The 17,411-nt window shown below is 41.3% G+C and overlaps 1 protein-coding gene across 1 annotated transcript; it reads right to left on the bottom strand.

The window, feature by feature from the left end:
* Positions 1 to 1,842: 1,842 nt before the first annotated feature.
* On the bottom strand, positions 1,843 to 12,074 carry GTPBP4 (GTP binding protein 4). The gene is made up of 17 exons (XM_082754845.1): positions 11,962 to 12,074; positions 11,119 to 11,289; positions 9,979 to 10,082; positions 9,764 to 9,900; positions 9,046 to 9,146; positions 8,586 to 8,678; positions 8,099 to 8,290; positions 7,934 to 7,999; positions 7,095 to 7,184; positions 6,533 to 6,643; positions 6,143 to 6,220; positions 5,983 to 6,034; positions 5,324 to 5,424; positions 4,301 to 4,498; positions 3,861 to 3,926; positions 2,556 to 2,690; positions 1,843 to 2,034 (listed from the first exon to the last, which is right to left on the bottom strand). The coding sequence occupies exons 1-17, from the start codon at positions 12,007 to 12,009 to the stop codon at positions 1,882 to 1,884; spliced, it is 1,896 nt and encodes a 631-aa protein (XP_082610971.1). The 5' UTR covers positions 12,010 to 12,074; the 3' UTR covers positions 1,843 to 1,881.
* Positions 12,075 to 17,411: the final 5,337 nt, after the last annotated feature.

Genomic DNA, 17,411 nt, shown 5'->3' with positions numbered 1-17,411 from the left:
TCCTAATACGCATCACTGAAGCGATATGGCTGGGAGTAACGGGGCACACGTGTTCTAACACAGGTCTCCTCTATTTCAAAGAGCCACTTGGAGCGAGAGCTGGCAAAGCATGTCCTGAATAACAGACATGAAGCTGAGAACAAAGTTGTGCTAAACAATTCTTTAACATCAAAACATTTAGAGAACTTTAAAGTTTTTCTTGACATTGAACTTATTTGCAGCATTAAAGACATTTTTAATAATGAATTTATTACATGAAGGAGACGAGGGAAGGAATACGAGTGTAAATCCACAAATACAGCTCTAGTATGTACAAGCTGACACCTGAACACTCCTGTTACCCCTTGCGTTGGGCCTCCTTGGGATAGTCTTCACAGTTGCTCACAGGCTGCTGTATTTTGGATTTGTGATGGAAAACACAGCGTTGCTCACGCAGTGAGGTTCACAGAGTGCAGCACAGCACCTACAGAGCCAAGTGTGGTGCTCACACTGTCTGCCAGCCAGCAGGCTGCAGGTGCACCAGGAGCTGGGAGGGGCACAGCCAGGACAGTGCAGGGATGTTCCCTACCGTGGGGCTTTGGGGCAGAAATAAAAGCTGGGGACAAAGGGGGGGGCATTGGGAGTTACAGCATTTGTTTTGTGAAGTGTGATGGCTCCTTCTTTGCTAAACAGCTGCCAACGGTGGGAAACGGTGACTATTTTTGCTTTTTTTGTTGTTATTTTGCTTATTTTGCTTTGCTTGTTTTAGGTCTTTTGTCTCGATGCAGAAGTTTCGCACTAGTGCCCTTCTGGTTCCTTCCCCATCTCACCAGGGAGTGAGCGAGCAGCTGTGGTGTGTAGCTGCCTGCTGGGGTTTAACCGAAACGCCCTCTGGTATTGAAAAATAGCTGGAAGTAAAAACAAGATCAAGGATTCTCCTCCTTGCCTTTTATATTTTTTTTTTACATGTTTCACCAGACTCCAGTATAAACTTTAAAACTGCTTTGTGTTTTTTTCTTGCACCACGTTTATAATGCACTTTTACTCATTTACAGGTATTTTCTACCTTGTTTTTGACCAACTAGGGACAAAAAGGGAATATTTAAAGTTTGGCAATGCATTTTGCATTGAACGTATACAGATTTGTTTTCAGCTTCTGAAGGGAAAACAAGTGTTGACACGAACTCAAGCCATTTCAGTCTGATCCATATTTTTAAACACTATTTAAATTAATAATCTGAAATATGAGTAATCTAGGTTGTAATCTACCCTGCTCACACTTTTACAGACCATTAGGCTGTGGGTCAGCACTAGATCTGCAACTATTTCTCCAGTTGCAGTCAACATTCAGCTTAGTTAACTGGCAAGCATTTCATTCACCCAAACCCCTTTCAGTGCTCAACACCAACTCAGTGCAGTGCTTGCCTGTCTCCTGTCCCTTCCCTACCAGTTCCAGCCCTACCTGCAACAGGAACTCATCACCTACATCTGAGAATTAACAGGCACGTTGAAAACCAAGCCTCGTTAATTCAGCTCCTCATAAAGCTTTGCACTTTTAATTCTGGTGGCAGCTTTATTAACAAATACTTTTTTTTTTTATAATATATTTTAACCTCATTTTAAACCTAGTTTTACATTAAATAGCAAATGCTTTATTGCTACAGGAAAGTCCAGCAGTGTCATTTGTCATGTCTGTTTAGAAATGGCTTCTGCCACCAGTACCGACAAATTTCTCCTGCTATTATTAACCCTTAGTAACAACTTAGAGCTGTAAGATCAGCATATCAGAAGTTTCTGAGCTTCAAATACCATGTGCTTTTTTTGATATTCTCTGTTACAGAAAAAGGAAAACAGGACCAGAAGTGACTTTTAATAAAATTATGTTTTAATTCAGAATGGCACTCATCTTCTCTGTGTTTTACCCATTTTTCTCTTTCCGGCCAGGAGATGTTTCGGCTTGGTGTCAAATATGTGCCTGTCCGCCTCTCCTTTCCTGCCCATGCGATTCATTTTCGTCTGAGCTTTCTTTGCCATAGTCTTGACCTTCTTCACCATCTATTTAAAAACAAGCACACAAATATGCTGAGTGACTTCCTCGGTAACTCAGGTAACTAGCTTTACCTTTAAAAAAACAAAGCTAGAGGATTTTAACAGGGACACGAAATAATGCCCAACATAACCACCTGCTGCTACTCTAGCATATTATAAGGGTAAGTAACAATTAACTGCTATAGACAAACTCTTTTTTTTTCCCCCCTCCAATACACTAAAAATACAATTATGCTATCCCTAGAGATCTTACATTACTGAAGGTGGAACTCCACTATTAGATTATGGAGTATATACAGATTTTAGATCTCTTCTGGCATAATTGTATTTCAAGAGAAATAAAAAGTACTTTCTTAGTCTGTACTGTTACATCTTATTTTTAAGAACGAACTAGGCATTTTTAAAGCTAGAGTTCAAACAGACAACGAAACTGCAAAGAGAAGCACAACCAACCAGTACTGCAAGTTTCCCAGAAGCTGGTTTAAGTACAACTCCACCTGCTGTAAAGTGCAGATGACTTTACAAACCTTTTCATCACGGAGCCCGGAGACATCCCGTGGTGGGCGAGAGGAGCTGCGACTGCGTGCCACAGATGTGGGGGTTTCGGACTCATCGCGTTTACGTTTCCTTGTGACGCTGCGGGACCTTCTGACATAATGTGCCTGAAATTCAGAACAGCACTTTGGTTATTGAAAACTGAACCAATCAGCTCGGACAGACGCCCCATTTCTAATTAGACTAACATGAGAAAACAAGAAGTAAACTGCTGTGATTCATTGTCGTGATGCAAACAGTTACTTTGGATACCAAAAGACAAAATGATACCTGCAGCATTTTGGTTACTCCACAGTAAAATAAAGACCTTGTCACCTGGTGGTCACTGTCTTTCTGTCCCAGAGTAATATTCAAATTTCAGTGAATATTAGCACATTCTTTTAAAAATTACCAATTCCATTTTTATAATCTTTTTTTCAAAAGCTCATAAGTAATGGATAAAAAGACACAGACTAACAGATAGCAATACTGAAGCGAATTTGCAACAGCGTAAAAGCAATGCAGAAATCTCCCCTGATTAGAGCCTGTTTACAGGACCAAGCCCTAGGGAACCATCATCCCACAGCGTGAGAATGAAACTCCTCCTCACCGAGATAGCTCTTCAGTCAACATGGCATATCGGCCCTGAGAAGCGCGAATGCTTGCTTCAGATGGGCACTGTTGACACTCCTTGTTTCCTAACCCCTTGTTCAGTTAAAGAATTCAATTACATATCCGTAATACTGCTGGATTTTCTGTGCAAAAATATATTTTTTTAAACTTGAAATACAAGAAAATGGCTCCCTAAGGCAAATCTAGGTCTCAAGTACTCTGACTGACTTACATCTAAAAATGCCAGTCACGGTATCCGAAATTCAATTACAGGTCACGACATTAATGAACTGTAAAAAGATGAGCCTGATCCAATACCACTTTCTGAAATATCACTACTTTATAGTTGTGTCTCATCCAACAACGCAGTCCTGAAAATTAAGCCCACTTCTTAAATGCTATACAATTCCAAAAGAATTCTAACAGAAAGCATTGCATATATGCATGTGTGATTCTACAGAAATACACATTAGTACATGTTTTCAGCCAACCCACTATGTTGTTATCACATCACTCAAAAATTCCAGCATCAACTGCCTCATTCAGGTTTCCTGTTTCGTCCTTAATCGATTCCACCTCTCTCTCGTCTCAACTGTGATATGCCATTCAAGTGTGCACAAGGAAATTTAGCATGTAACGGAATTGATCTCTCTTAGATGAACAATGTTAAATTAGCAGAAACTTACATCATCTTTGTTAGTCATGTCAAGTCCAAGATCACTCATTTCTTTCTCTAGCACCTTCCGCTGGACCTGTTAAAAGACAGTTAGGAAATCATGTTTAGTTTAAAAAATGATATTTATATCTTAATTTTGTCTTAATATGCAAAAAAAAAAAAAAAGATGCAGTAACCCAACTGAACAATTGAACTGTACTCTTAGAAATTTTTCCTATAATATGTATGGAATCCTATAAAAGACTCACTTGTATTCCAGAAAAAGAAAAAGAAAGAAAGGTTTCGCCTCCATAACTAAGTTATCAGAACTCCTAGGAGCACAGAAGGAAGCAAGCAGCAAGGGAGAGGGTCAAACATGAGAAAAAGCCATCATTGCCCAAAATTAGTACGTGGTTTTATAAGTTTTTATACATCAATATAGTCTTACTACAGAACATGTTCTATACTTGCCTTCTTAGCCGTTCGAGGCATCCTTGGCCCTCGAGTATCTTTTTCCTTTGACTGCAGGATTTTCAGTTTCTTTTTTTCTCGGATCTGTTTTGCCAGCTGTCGGATTTCCATCATTTCTTCATCTTCGCTTTCTGGTTCACTGTCATATTCTCCAGCAGCTTCTCTCAGCTCCTCTTCTTTCTCTAATTCTTCCAGTTTCTTAGAAGAGATTAAATGAAAACCAAGAAGCTCATCAAATCCTTGAATTATAATCCTCAACATTACATTTTTACATGGCACAGGGCCTTTCCAAAGACAGCATGCAGACACTTCAAAAATGGAACTGTGTTATTTTAGGGTCCCTCCAGCCATGCTTAGTGCACTTAGTGATACAGATTACTGAGCAAGAATCCAAGGGGATTCAAGTCCTATGAAGACCAACTTGATCACATGACATCACATTGTTGTTTGGCTGTATTTGTACAGCTGCCCTGAAGTAGCCCACTGTGTGAGTTCAGATGTACCGTACTGTGACCTGTACTAGCTGTGCTGTTTCTAGTAACACACTCTCAAAAAATCTTCTATTTATAATTTAGAGTGATTCTGGAGCACTAGCAATTCAGATGAACCCAACTGCATAACCAGCAGGCTCTGCTGTCTGCACTCAGAACTTCTTCTTAAGAACCATTAGGTTCTTAAGTCAGGTTTTTGTTATTAAATAAAAATGCTATAAATTTGAGAATTCAGTCTATTTTGTTTGATAACTACAATCCTTCTAGCTACAGTCATAGAGTAAGGAAACAACTTAAGATGCAAGAGACAAGATCACCGTTAGGTCTGAAAGGGTGAAGTAATTTTCCATTCTTCTGAAACTGTGTCCTTGATCACTCAGAAAACAGTCTATTTTCCCATGGCAAGTACAGACAGTGTAGAAGAATTTGTTTTCGTAACATACTGTTTTTATCCAGGAATACAGCAATCTATGCTAAACGAATAAAGGGATAAAGAGGCAAGAATGTGTAAAAAGTACAAAGGAAAACTCACTTTCATTATATCTGGATCGATGTAGTCGAGGATATTGTGACCTTGCCATATCTCTGGTATCTTGTCATACTTTTCAGATGCATTCATTAAGTCCCAGTATTCTTAAATGAAAGCAAACACACAAAACCAGATGTTAATAAGAAGACAAAAACAATTTCAAAGAATGTTCAATGACAGAAAACAACACTCATCACAATAAAAAAATAAATAAATCAGATCCCTCTGTGGCAAAAATGTGACAGCATCTCTGACATATTCATAAATACTTCTGATCCCCTGCCTACTGCTAAATATTGTTCAGTAATGACAAGTCCACTGCAAACTATAATAAGCAACAGATATCCAGTTCTCATATTGATGCTTTCTTAACAAAGTCAGCATCAACAATTAATGAAACACCACAATATAAAGTGAAAGGGAATCAACAGACCAGTCACTCTGTCTGTGACTCTAAAATGGGAAACCACTAAGAAAATTTAAAAACCAAGGAAGAATCAATAAAGATCACCAGTTTTGGAACAGAAGAAAAGGACTGTAAGAAATAAAAAGGTGGCACTGTTACTCAGTTGAAAGGAGTCCAGGTTAAGCATTCTCCAATAAGACTGAAATAGTTAAACTTTACTGATCAATAATAATACTGAGACTTATGTAACACTTACTCTGAAGATCCAAAATATAATCATCTCCCATTTCCAATTCAAGATCTCTCTCCTGCAAAGACATACACAGCTTTATGTATCTCATAACTGTTAATCTATGTGCTATTATGAAGCATTTAAAAACCATCCGCTGATCTCCTAATTAAGAGATGCCACTCACTGTTTTCCTCCTGGGTGTGTCTACTTCCATGCGCTTCTTCCGTGCTATTGCTCCCTCGGGTATAAAGGGCAGCCGCTCCTGAAATTAATGCAACAATTCATTCCGATTAAAACAAACAAACAAACAAACAAACAAAAAAACAAAAACAGAAAGAAGTCTTGAAGTCTTGAATCAATTTTTTATAATGCTATACATCACGGTTTTAAAGTAACGGATTTTGAATGAAAGCAAAGGCCCAGGCTGACTCACCCACCAGCAACAGCAGTTATAGATTCAGAAAATAAGCAAATCTCATCATATAAGTTGTTCACTTGTTAAGCAAGGAGAGAATTCTTATCCTTCTTAAAGAGTACTGGAAAACATACAAAAAAGTGTAAATATATAACATACCTTGTCATCTCTTTTGGCTGGCATGGCCAAATGTAATCTATTCAACACTTCATTCACTTTATTTCCTTTCATTTTAGTATCAACACGGTGGGCTAACAGTCTGTCACAGGCCTGAAAGTGCACATGGCAACATAAGGTAAGGAATTAAATCATCCTGACCCAGCAAATGATACAGTAAGTTTCCAATTCCAAATATCTAGCTTTGTATTTATCTTGTGTTTTACCTCTCTAGCTTTTAAGAAAGTATCAAACTATTTTATATAAAAAAGCAGCACAGGAAGATGCATGTGATACTGTTTTGCTGGTATAACCCATCTTTTATAATGAGCTGACTATAAGAAAAAGCAACAAGACCCTGAAAAAATACCACCACATTTTTGAACAGTATTAGATAAGTAAGTTTCCATTTGCAACAAGTCCACAGAGACTCAAGAGGACAGTAAGGCTAGTGTGCTTAAAGCTTGTCACTACAATGCACATTTTAACTGAGATTAAATTCATGCAAATGAGGCAAAAACATTAGCTGTTCCTTTTGAATGAAACTGAGAGAAAGGAGACATACCTCTGTTTTAACTTGGATTACACCTTCTTCTGTTAGAGTGCTTGTCTCTATGACAGAAAATCCCTCTGCTTCAAAAGTTTCAAATATTTTCTGAAATAGAAACATTATGCCAAATAATTACACTCTGCTCATTTCTTAATATATCATTACATTAAGAACTGAAATTTTAATCTAACATCAATAAATATATGGAACTCATTACTAAGTATTTCATTAAAATCTGTTTCTAAAAACATGAGAGGAATTTACAACTATAGTTCTATCTTTTTTGTGTGTTTTTTTTTTTTTTTAAGTAATTAGACACTTCCTATACGGTAACTGTAAATGACACATGAATAAAAAACAGTGATAAAGAAAAAGAGTGATAAAGAAACACCAGTTCAACATGTCCTTGAAGTCACAGATACAAAAGAAGTAGCCCTGCATATACACAAACTGCTGCCCAACGGGAGCTCCTACTGCAACTGGCAGCAACTGTCAGTTCAGCCTGAACTCTTAGTGAAATGGCATTTTTGATCAAGGCCATTCAGTCTTCCAACTCCTGTAATAATTAATAGCAGTTCTCAGTGTGTCCAACATTTCTGAAACCATTAGCGAGCTGCTTTCTGTTTGGCATTTACAATAGGCAGGCAAGTACATGCTTTAGACAATACAAGTACATACGTTAGACACCTGGGTCAAGACCTGGAAAACTACTTTCCATTATACTATTAGACAATGAAGTTCAGAAATGATCATGTACAATTTCTTGCCCAATATAAATTATGCAAACCCATGAATCTTGCATAGTATTTCTGTAAATTTCAGAAGAAAAAGAGAGGTGGGAGTAGTTGTCTCACCTGACTCTCTTCAGGAAGTTCTGCAATTCTCTTCACATCACATTTGTTGGCAACAATTATAAGTGGCTAATTAAAAGAAAAAAAAAAAAAAAGAATCATAATCCAAGCTATCATATTACAAAAAAAAAAATAATGGATTTTATTCATAATGTAAAGCAAACCTACCTTGTTGGCAAATAATGGCTTAATGTTTCTGAAGAGTTCTACTTGCTCCTCCAGGCTATGCCCGCACTGCTCAGAGACATCCATCACATAAAGCACAGCAGCACGGAGATGTGCGAGTGCAGTTATAGCCTGCATCTCGATGGTGTTCCTGTCCTCCAAAGGATGATCCAAAATACCAGGAGTATCTACTACCTAAAACGAACAGAATTAACTCAGGCTTTATTACAAGGTAATTGATATGCTGTAACATGTACTCAATTTCTGGTCCATATTTATCTGGTCAGTATTTATCCTTTTAAAGACAGCAGTACTCCTTCCTTTCACTCATAAACAAGATTGTAAACCAATAGTTTACAATAGTTGTAAACCAATAGACTGTAAATCAATAGTTCCAAGACACAAAAATGCAACTCACTTTCCAAAATGGCAAATCAGATTATAACCTGTTAATTCCTGGAAGAAAATGCAGAACAGTGATGGTCCTTACCTGCCAACGCAGATACTTGTAATCCATATGTCCCACAAAGAGAGATTTGGTGGTAAACGCATAAGGCTGCACTTCTACATCTGCTCTTGTGACCTTAAAACAAGTTATTCACACATTTAGTGATAATTTCCTGAACTTCCAAGAAGGACATGATAATTGTAACACACTTCCTTTGCTACAGAAAAGCTAAAAACTAGTTGTTCTGACTGTTTATTTGCAAGACTTTATGAGAAAATATGTTAATTATATACATGCTATTTTGGAAAAAATAATGATTTTATGAGTGCCATCTGTTGCAATTTTCCATATAACCCTCCAAAAATTTCACTCAGTCTCTATCCACACATTTGAATTTCCCATCCTTTGTATCAGACAGTGCTATAATTAAATCAAATTATTTAAATGTTACTTTATCTTAATTAAATGATATCTCAGTATAATTAAAAAAAAATTCACACACCTTATTTATAAAGCTAGATTTTCCAACATTTGGATAGCCACACAACAGAAGAGTTCTTGTATTGGGATCGATGGTTGGCAAACGAGACAAATGCTGTCGCACTGAAATGTTGAAAAAAATTCTTAAGTATTTGGGATAATTCCAGTTTGAATGGGAGAAAAAATCATATTCTGAAGTATTTACTCATGACTTAATATTTTTGGACATCATAATTTATTGAGCGATTATTTATGAAAATATATCGTTGCTTGTTAACTACAGAAGTATCTACACACAACAACAATAAAGAAACTTAGTAAGTATTTTAAAAACGAAGACCACTGTCTCTTAGCTAGAATGAGCCAATCAAACCAGGCAACACAGCCTAAAGGAATAATGAGCCTGAAGTAAGAAGTAATGTTTGGAAAATGTCTAGTACTAATCTTTCAAATATATGTAAGTGAAAATAATGATAAATAAAAGCATGCCTGTGATCTTTAAGTGAAGAAAAACATTTTATAACTGTTAGTAACAATATACATTTTTGAATTTAAAAAGAGAGAAGCACTCAGTTGAAAAATAAATTCTATGTGTTTGGGGGTTTTGGAACTATTTCTATGTTCCCTTTATCTACATCCCATATTAAACACATTTTTCTCTTTCTAACTGCTATTGTTTGTACAAATAAATTTCAGATTCTCTTTATACTCCTTTGTTTTAGCCTACTTATTACACAGACCTTGCTCCAAGTATTCCAAACTTTGTTTCTGTCTTTTGATAATCGTGCACATTCGTCCCAGAGCAGCACGTTTCAGTTGCTTGCAGCGGTACAGAGAATCACCGTATTTCATCAGGCGCACGTAGTCTTTAGCAACACTGCAGAGACAATGAAATAGGAAGTTAGCTATCAACCAATGACACAGGTAGAAAATCAAAGAAATAAATATTCCTTACTTGTCAATCAGATTCTTGGCAATATTAATCTGCCCCAAAGCCAGCTTGTAGTGATCTTTGTCATAGAGAACGTTCATCAAATCCGCATAAAAAGGATGGATGTCCTAGAAAAAAAGCATAAAATAAAATTAAGGTTCATATTTTCTTGAAGATGACTATGTCTTGACAACTATATAAGTTCATCTTTTTCTCTAATATAGCAACACAAGTGGCAATGCAACCTAGACTGTCTTCATTATCATCTTACTTAAGGAAAACAATCTCCTTGGTCATTACATGCCTAATTCTTAACACGTCATATTTTTTCTGCAAGCATATCCTGGAATCATTCATATAGTTTCTATTTCTTCTCTTGCACTATAAAATACTTTCCGATTTCATCTTAGAAGGCTATTTGAGTTACTTATGTATTTATTTGCAGAAACTTCATCAAGAGATATTAAAATGCAGAAAATATTTGTGGAAATCCTTCAGTAATGATCACTGGATACAAAAACAGCAGCAAGAATGGGGCTGCAGAACATACAGCTGTCCATAAAGAAGTCCCACTGGACACCTGGATGCAACTGTAGCTGTTGGGAAGTTAAGGCTACATGTGTCTTGTCAAAGTGCATTTCCAACAATATCCTTTGTGTGGCCAAGAATACGGTTTTTGCTGTCAAATTAACACTCCTGAAGAACTGAAGATGGGAAGCAATGTGATATGCTATTGGAATTCCTAATTTCCAGTAGGTGTTTTGTAGGAAAGACTGACCATAGGCACATAATGACTTACATTTACACACATTAAGAAGAAGTACACAAACACAACATACTTAGGTAAAAGAAACTTTCTTACTCATCATTTAACAGCAGTTTCTGGCCAACATTAGCTGATCAGCTAAAACCTTGAAAATGCATCCTTTGGCAATCACCCAGGGGCACAATTCTGACTTTTCTTAGTAGGAATAAAGTATTTCTGTAGAACAAGTTTGCCTAAATTTACTCTCAAAAAGTCTACTGAGACTTAGTCTAAATCTTCCATGCAGGAAATCAGCAGCATGCTGCTCAGGCCAAAATAAGCTCTAATAAAACCACTGTTGCAGAATAATTTCTGATTCCTGAAGTTCCTTCCTTATGATCAAACAAACAAATACTTACATCTAATTTGGGGAAGTCCGTTAAGATCTGAGTGAGCCTATCGTGGTAATTCTGTTGAGTATATTTGACTTTTCGCATGTAAAACTGTCGAATCCGATGGATCTGGTAATGTTTATGAATGACGGTTGGAGTCTTTCGCTGAGTCTTTGACAATGTCAAATCTATGAAGTCCTGCAGTCAAATAAATGTTATTAATCACGTAAGCTGTCAAGTTTTAATGAAGCGATAAAGCTTTAATTGTATTTTGGTGGAGGAGTGGGCAGAGCAGTTAGGCCCATTAAGCGATGTGGCCCACGCCACTGCTCTGCAATGGATGAACTGAGCATGTTTTAGTATAAAACACCTGAAACACAGACTTTTATCTCCAAGCAGTAACAGAATGTGCATTCGGAGTGGGGTTTTCCTGCCAATTATTGAAGGGCTGGCCTCCTCTCCCCAGCAGAGCTCGGGAAGTGGCCCCACTAATGCAAGCCTGCTGCTATGGAACGAAACTCCTTCATTAGACCAGGAAATAACTTTATTTTAGATAAATGCACGGCAATCAGGCTGAGCGTGACGGGGGGGGGAGGGGACAGATGGGATTCCTGTCAGGGCCAGCCCCACCAGGGCAGAGCCACGGGACCCCCCTTCAGGCGCCCCCCCCCCCGCGCTCTGCATGGTACAGCCCACCGGGCCGCCCCGCACTGCCCCAGGGCGAGCCCACGAGCCCGAGGAGGGGGGGGGAGGAGGGAGAAGGCGAAGGCCGCGGCCACGCCGGGCAGCGCAGGCGGCGCTCCCCTGAGGCGCGGCGGGCGCAGGGGCTGAGGGACGGGGACGAGGGGGGGATGGCGACGGGCGCCCTACCTTGGCGGACGGCACCACCGTGATCTTCTTGAAGTTGTAGAGCGCCATGCCGGCAGGCTGCCCGAGCCCCACGCTGCCGGAAAGGGGGAAAAGAGGCCGTGCCTCTCGCGAGAGCCCCGAGCTTCCGTGCCGGGGAGGCGGGGAGAGAGGGAGGGAGGGGGGCCGGCCATGACGGGAGGGGTCAGGGTGCCTGTCCTGCTGCACGCCCAACCACCACAGTCTGTCCTGCTGTCTTATTAAACTTCATTTCTAACTGTTTACCTTGTTGGGAGTTTTTTTCATTGCACGTGTGTGTGTGTGTGTACAGATCCAGCTGCCACCGAAAAGGCAATGGCTCAGAGGGGCCGCGTGTGGGGCACCAAGAACAGCAGCACGAATCCAGCAGGGTTTTGTCTATCAGTGTGTGTATGCATGTAACTGGGAGACCTGGGGGTCTGAGGGCCAGATACGGGTTGGTTCCTGTGTCTGGGGCTCATTTTGTGAAGGGGTGCACAGGGCACGGCTGTGCGAGAGAGTCCTGAGCAGCAGCTGCTGGAGCAGGGCTGTGGGCTTGTGAGGTTCACACATCAAAGTGCCAGGAACTGTGGAGATCGGGAGGTACTGAGCCAAAACTACCCGGTCTGAGTGCCCAACACCAGCTACTTGATATATTTTGTACATTTTCTGCTAGTTACTTTGATCAGGCATAAAGGGGACGAGGACCAGGATGTTCCACCTGGTGTCTGTGTTTGTATGCTCATTCTGGGTATGCACCCAAGCAACTTCAAACACACATCCTCTGATTTTTTTTTTTTTTTTTTTAATAATAACTTTTGGTGGCTTGTCTCACACAAAACTGTAAAACCTTTAAGATAAAGGCATAGCTTGAGTGAATTCTGGAGCAGTTTGTGATCTTGACTACACCTTGTGCTCCGTTCTTTGTTGCTTATCTCCAGCAAACATGAGACCCATACATAGACCAAGGACATAAACTTGAAATGTACCTAAATGCAGGCGTGTAATGCACTGTGCCTGTCTGTCCCTGTTTTCTACTTCACACTAACAATAAGCTGGCATGCATTGAAATATATCTGTTTTAGATAAATTACATTTTATGTGATACACTTTGGAAAATAAGTTAGATTAAGAATTGGAAATTCTTTGGCTTCCACACATTTTTTCCTCTCTCCACACAAAGCATGACATTTTCCACTTGAGAGAATCTAGTCAAGTATTACTCTGCCACTGCCCATTTTTCTACAGTACTAGAATTCAAATGCACAATTCCTTCCAGAGTTGCTTTATTTCATCATGTTACTAATTTTGCTGACACGCTCCAATGCAGTGGAAATTTTTAAGGTATTAGAAAATTAAGAGTCCCTATAATCAGTCAAGCCAGTAGCTAATCCTTTCCAGAAATTAATTTCCGTAATGACTGTATGAACATCATTTGATCATAAACACGCTGTTAGAACCATCCCTGTTGCTATAGCCTCTCAACCATGCTGCAGCTGCCCCATTATGATGAACGCGCTGCTTCATAAATATTTTGATAATAATACTTCAGTCTGCTTTCCTGGTGCGTTCTTGAAGCAGTGAGATTTGGCTTCACATTTTATGTGTCACATTTTGCTTCCAAAAACATAGGTTTAGAGAACAGAAGGAGCTCTTCCCTGGCATATCCCCAGGTCTTCCCAGTTTCTGTCACTTTTAGATGTGGACTCTGATCCTCACAGCCCTGCTGCACTTGCTGGTACCCAAAACAGTGACACACAGATGTGCACTGTGCACCCCTTCACAAAACTGAACCCAGACACTGGGATCATTCAATAGCTGCCCCCTGTGTGCCCCGTTCTCACACAGCCTGTATATTGCTACTCTTCTGAGCAGTTTTGAAGAGAACTAGTTCCTTCCAAGACGAAATGTGGGTACTGTGCTGGATATTGTCCTCTGGAGACTTTTTCCAGGAGCCAAGAGAGATGAGACCTTATCAGGTTGTTTTTCTTTCAGTCCACATGCTTCTTTCCCCAGCTGGCCTTCTGCACTCCGATGTCCATGCCAAACTCAAGGCATAGTTTTATGTTTTAAAAACATTGCTCCATTATACTGTAATTCATACCACTTTGAAATTAAAAACAAAATTGTTTTTGTGTCTTGTACAAGAGCAGCTAATAGCACCCAGCAGGACCCAGAACATGCTCAGAGAGGTGCTCAGGAAAATCAGCATGGGAATGGGCATCATGAGGGAAACAAGAAAACTCTGTAACAAATACCCCTGCAGGACACGTGAGATTTGTGCTGTGCCTGGCTGTGGCATAGTTCCCCTGAAGTGTCAGCTGAAAATTCCCGAAGTAGCCTCAGATTTAGGTGGTTGGGTCTGAATTTGATTTGTTCAAGGGTTTGTTGTTTTGGGTATACTTAACAAATTGGAGTGTTTCAATTAGATAAAGCAAATCTTTGCTTTCTTAGCCCACAAAATGAGAAGAGCAGTTCACAGTGTCGGAGAATCACAGAAGAGCTCGGTCCCTCTGGTCCCTGCTGAAGCAGGGCCACCCAGAGCAGGGTGCTCAGGACCACATCCAGGCAGGTTTTGAAGATCTCTGGGAAGGGAGACTACAGCCTCCCTGGGCAACCTGTGCCAGTGCTCAGTCACCCTCCCAGTAAAACAATATTTCATGATATTGAGACAGAACCTCCTGTGTTTCAGTTTGGGCTCAATCCCTCCTGTCCTGTCACTGGGCACCACTAAAAAGGGCCTGGCTCTGCCCCTTTGGGCCTTCCTTTCAGATAATCCTATACATCGATAAGATCCCATGCTCATACAGGTCTCTTCCATCTGTACTACATTCATTCTGTAGAATCTCATCCAAATTAAGTTAAAGTTTAAATCATTTCAACAATTTGCTGTTGCAAAGCTATTTCCAGTGTCAGCCCCTATGTATGTATGTGTTCAAGTTTTAAAGCTCATCTCTCAGGCAAACCCTGCACGCACTGAACCTTGCCCAAGTGAAAGGCTCAGCCTCTTGTTTCCTTACCAAAAAATATTTCTGAGTGGGGTTTATTAGATAACCTGCGGGTCTGGCAGCAATATCCAGTCCCCCTCACCTTTGATATCAACACCTTAAGTCAAGCTGGTCAAAACGTTAATGAGCTGGTCAGCAACTAATTCTGTTAATTCTGAAGGCAATTTTACTTCAGTGGGGTGCTTGGATTTGGAGGGGAGCAGCCCAGACAGAAGATGCCTGTCAGCCTGAGAGCCGCCAGCCTGGGAACCAGCCCTGTGAGCCCGAAGCATCCTTGAGAAGCACTGCTGGCACCTCTGAACTGCAGCTGAGCACGTGGGAACCGGAGACATCCTGCAGATACCACGGATAAGGGCAAAAGCGAGGATCTGCAACAGCAGCTTATCGTCTGCCAAAGAGAAAACGGTCTGGAAGGGGAAAACATCCTGAGAAAGCGGGAGCCAGCACTGCTGTTGTCTGTGTTAGCTGAAAGAAAGGAAAACAGTCTGGGGAAAGGACGGCTCTGCCCGAGGGGCTTGGAAACACCCGCGACCATTGGTTGTCTCAGGTGAGAACGGGCAACCAGCCGCATCCATTGGGTGCTCCGAGAGGTGGTGCCCTACGCCCCCCGGGGTCTCCAGGGTATATCAGGGCCCTGGTCTCCGTCCCAAATGGAGCCTCTCTCTGGGAGCACGTCCCGTGCTGCACGGACTTCTCCTTTCCCTCCGGGATTCCCGAAAAATCAACCCTTTGCTGGGCACACCTGGCTGCCTCCAGACGCCGTGACGTGGATAGAAGCATATCTGTGAGCATAGAGGTAATCAGTCCTAACTGGATTTGCTACTTTCCTGGTGATGGGTTTGTTGTAACCTGTAGTATTAATATATATGTATATATATATCTACTTGCTGCTATATTATTGACTGCTACTGCTATAGATTGCTGCTGGTACTGATTGCTGCTATTAATAACAATATATATACTTGCTTTCCTGGTAATAGATCATAATAGTCTGATATATACTGCTGTTTTAATCATAGGTATACTTGATAGTGGTGTTATGTAGTAACCTGCAATAACATAGAGAAACTTAGGGAATAAAGCCTCTGTGTCCTCATGTGTTAGAGAATCCTGTGACCCCACTGTTGTGATCTCTATAAAGCTGCAGGCTCGGTGAGCCTTTAGGCTGTGATATTAATTGGTGTAAGAAGCGTGATTCTGTAAAATATACAAGTCATGGATGCTTGGGAGGATGCAGTAGAAGAGCAGAGAAAATGGCAACAGGATAAGGGGTGGAAAACCCCTAGGTGGGACAGGAATTGGGTAGCCGAGAATTGTTTCAACTGGGAAGCGCTGCGAGCAGAGTTCCAGAGGTGGCAGGAGAGTCATAAAAGCAAAGGCAAGGAAGGGAAAGGGTCCTTCATCGGGCTCCTCACAGAGGCATTAGCAGCTGCAGGCACTCTGTTTAAAACTACACGGCAGAAACTAGAAACTGCCTCGCAGGATGCCTTGCAGCGAGCTAAAGACGCAGAAGCACAAGCAAAAGACGCAGAAGCGCGAGCGCAGGATGCCGAAGCACGAGCAGCTGCCTACGAATCTCACAGCCTTATTAAGGACCACTTGCTGCAACAATTAGAGACGAACCTCAGACCCCTGGCTTTAAGCCAGCTGGAGCAAGAGCATACGCGCCCGGTCTCCGAGAGTGAGATCATTGATGAAATGCACACACTGAAAAACGACAACGAGGATTCCGATTTTAGCAACGGGCTGTCTACGCCCACCTCGATGCCCGAATCTAACCCAGACGAGACAGCCTCTCGGTACCCCATCACACAGCTCCCGGCTCCTGCCAGGGATGAAGGCTCTCCTCAGGTGGCGATGGCCGCTTTAAATTTTAATTCAGGACAGCTCTGGCAGAAGTTCATGCAGTTCAGCAAGAAATCCAGCGAGGACTGGCTGGGGTGGGTGGCGCGATGCTATCAGATGGGGGCTGGAACACTCATTCTTAATCAGAACGAGGCTAGACAAATATTCCTGGGAGGGGGGATAATTCTTCACAACCCCGATGAGGGGGCCGAACAGAACACCTTTTCTCTACTATCTTCAATTATACACGCTGTCAGACAAATGCAGGTACGGTGGGGATACAGCCCCCCTCCTCCCTGGAACACCCGCAATGGGTTTGCCAAGTGGACGATGAGACTGGCTGCCTGGGATGCCCTTAAGGCCCAGGGGGCCATCCCAGAGGACATGATGTCTATGATGGCTACAGAAGCAGGGAAATCGAGGCTCCTGGAAAACGCGGCGTATGGGGGAGCGAAGGGTTTGGCCTTAATGCTGTACAGCAGGACTTACGATTGGAACACTATAATGGTCCAAGGGCTGCAGTACTGGGTAGCCTTTATGAAAAACACCCCCAAATCAACAGCTCGCCAGAGGGAAGGGTGGGTCAGGGTCACCCAGACACCA

Source organism: Aythya marila (genome assembly GCF_965140915.1).
Source record: "Aythya marila genome assembly, chromosome: 2".
NCBI lineage: Eukaryota > Metazoa > Chordata > Aves > Anseriformes > Anatidae > Aythya > Aythya marila.
Note: the sequence above shows the minus strand (reverse complement) of the source record. Positions and strands in the feature narration are given on the sequence as shown.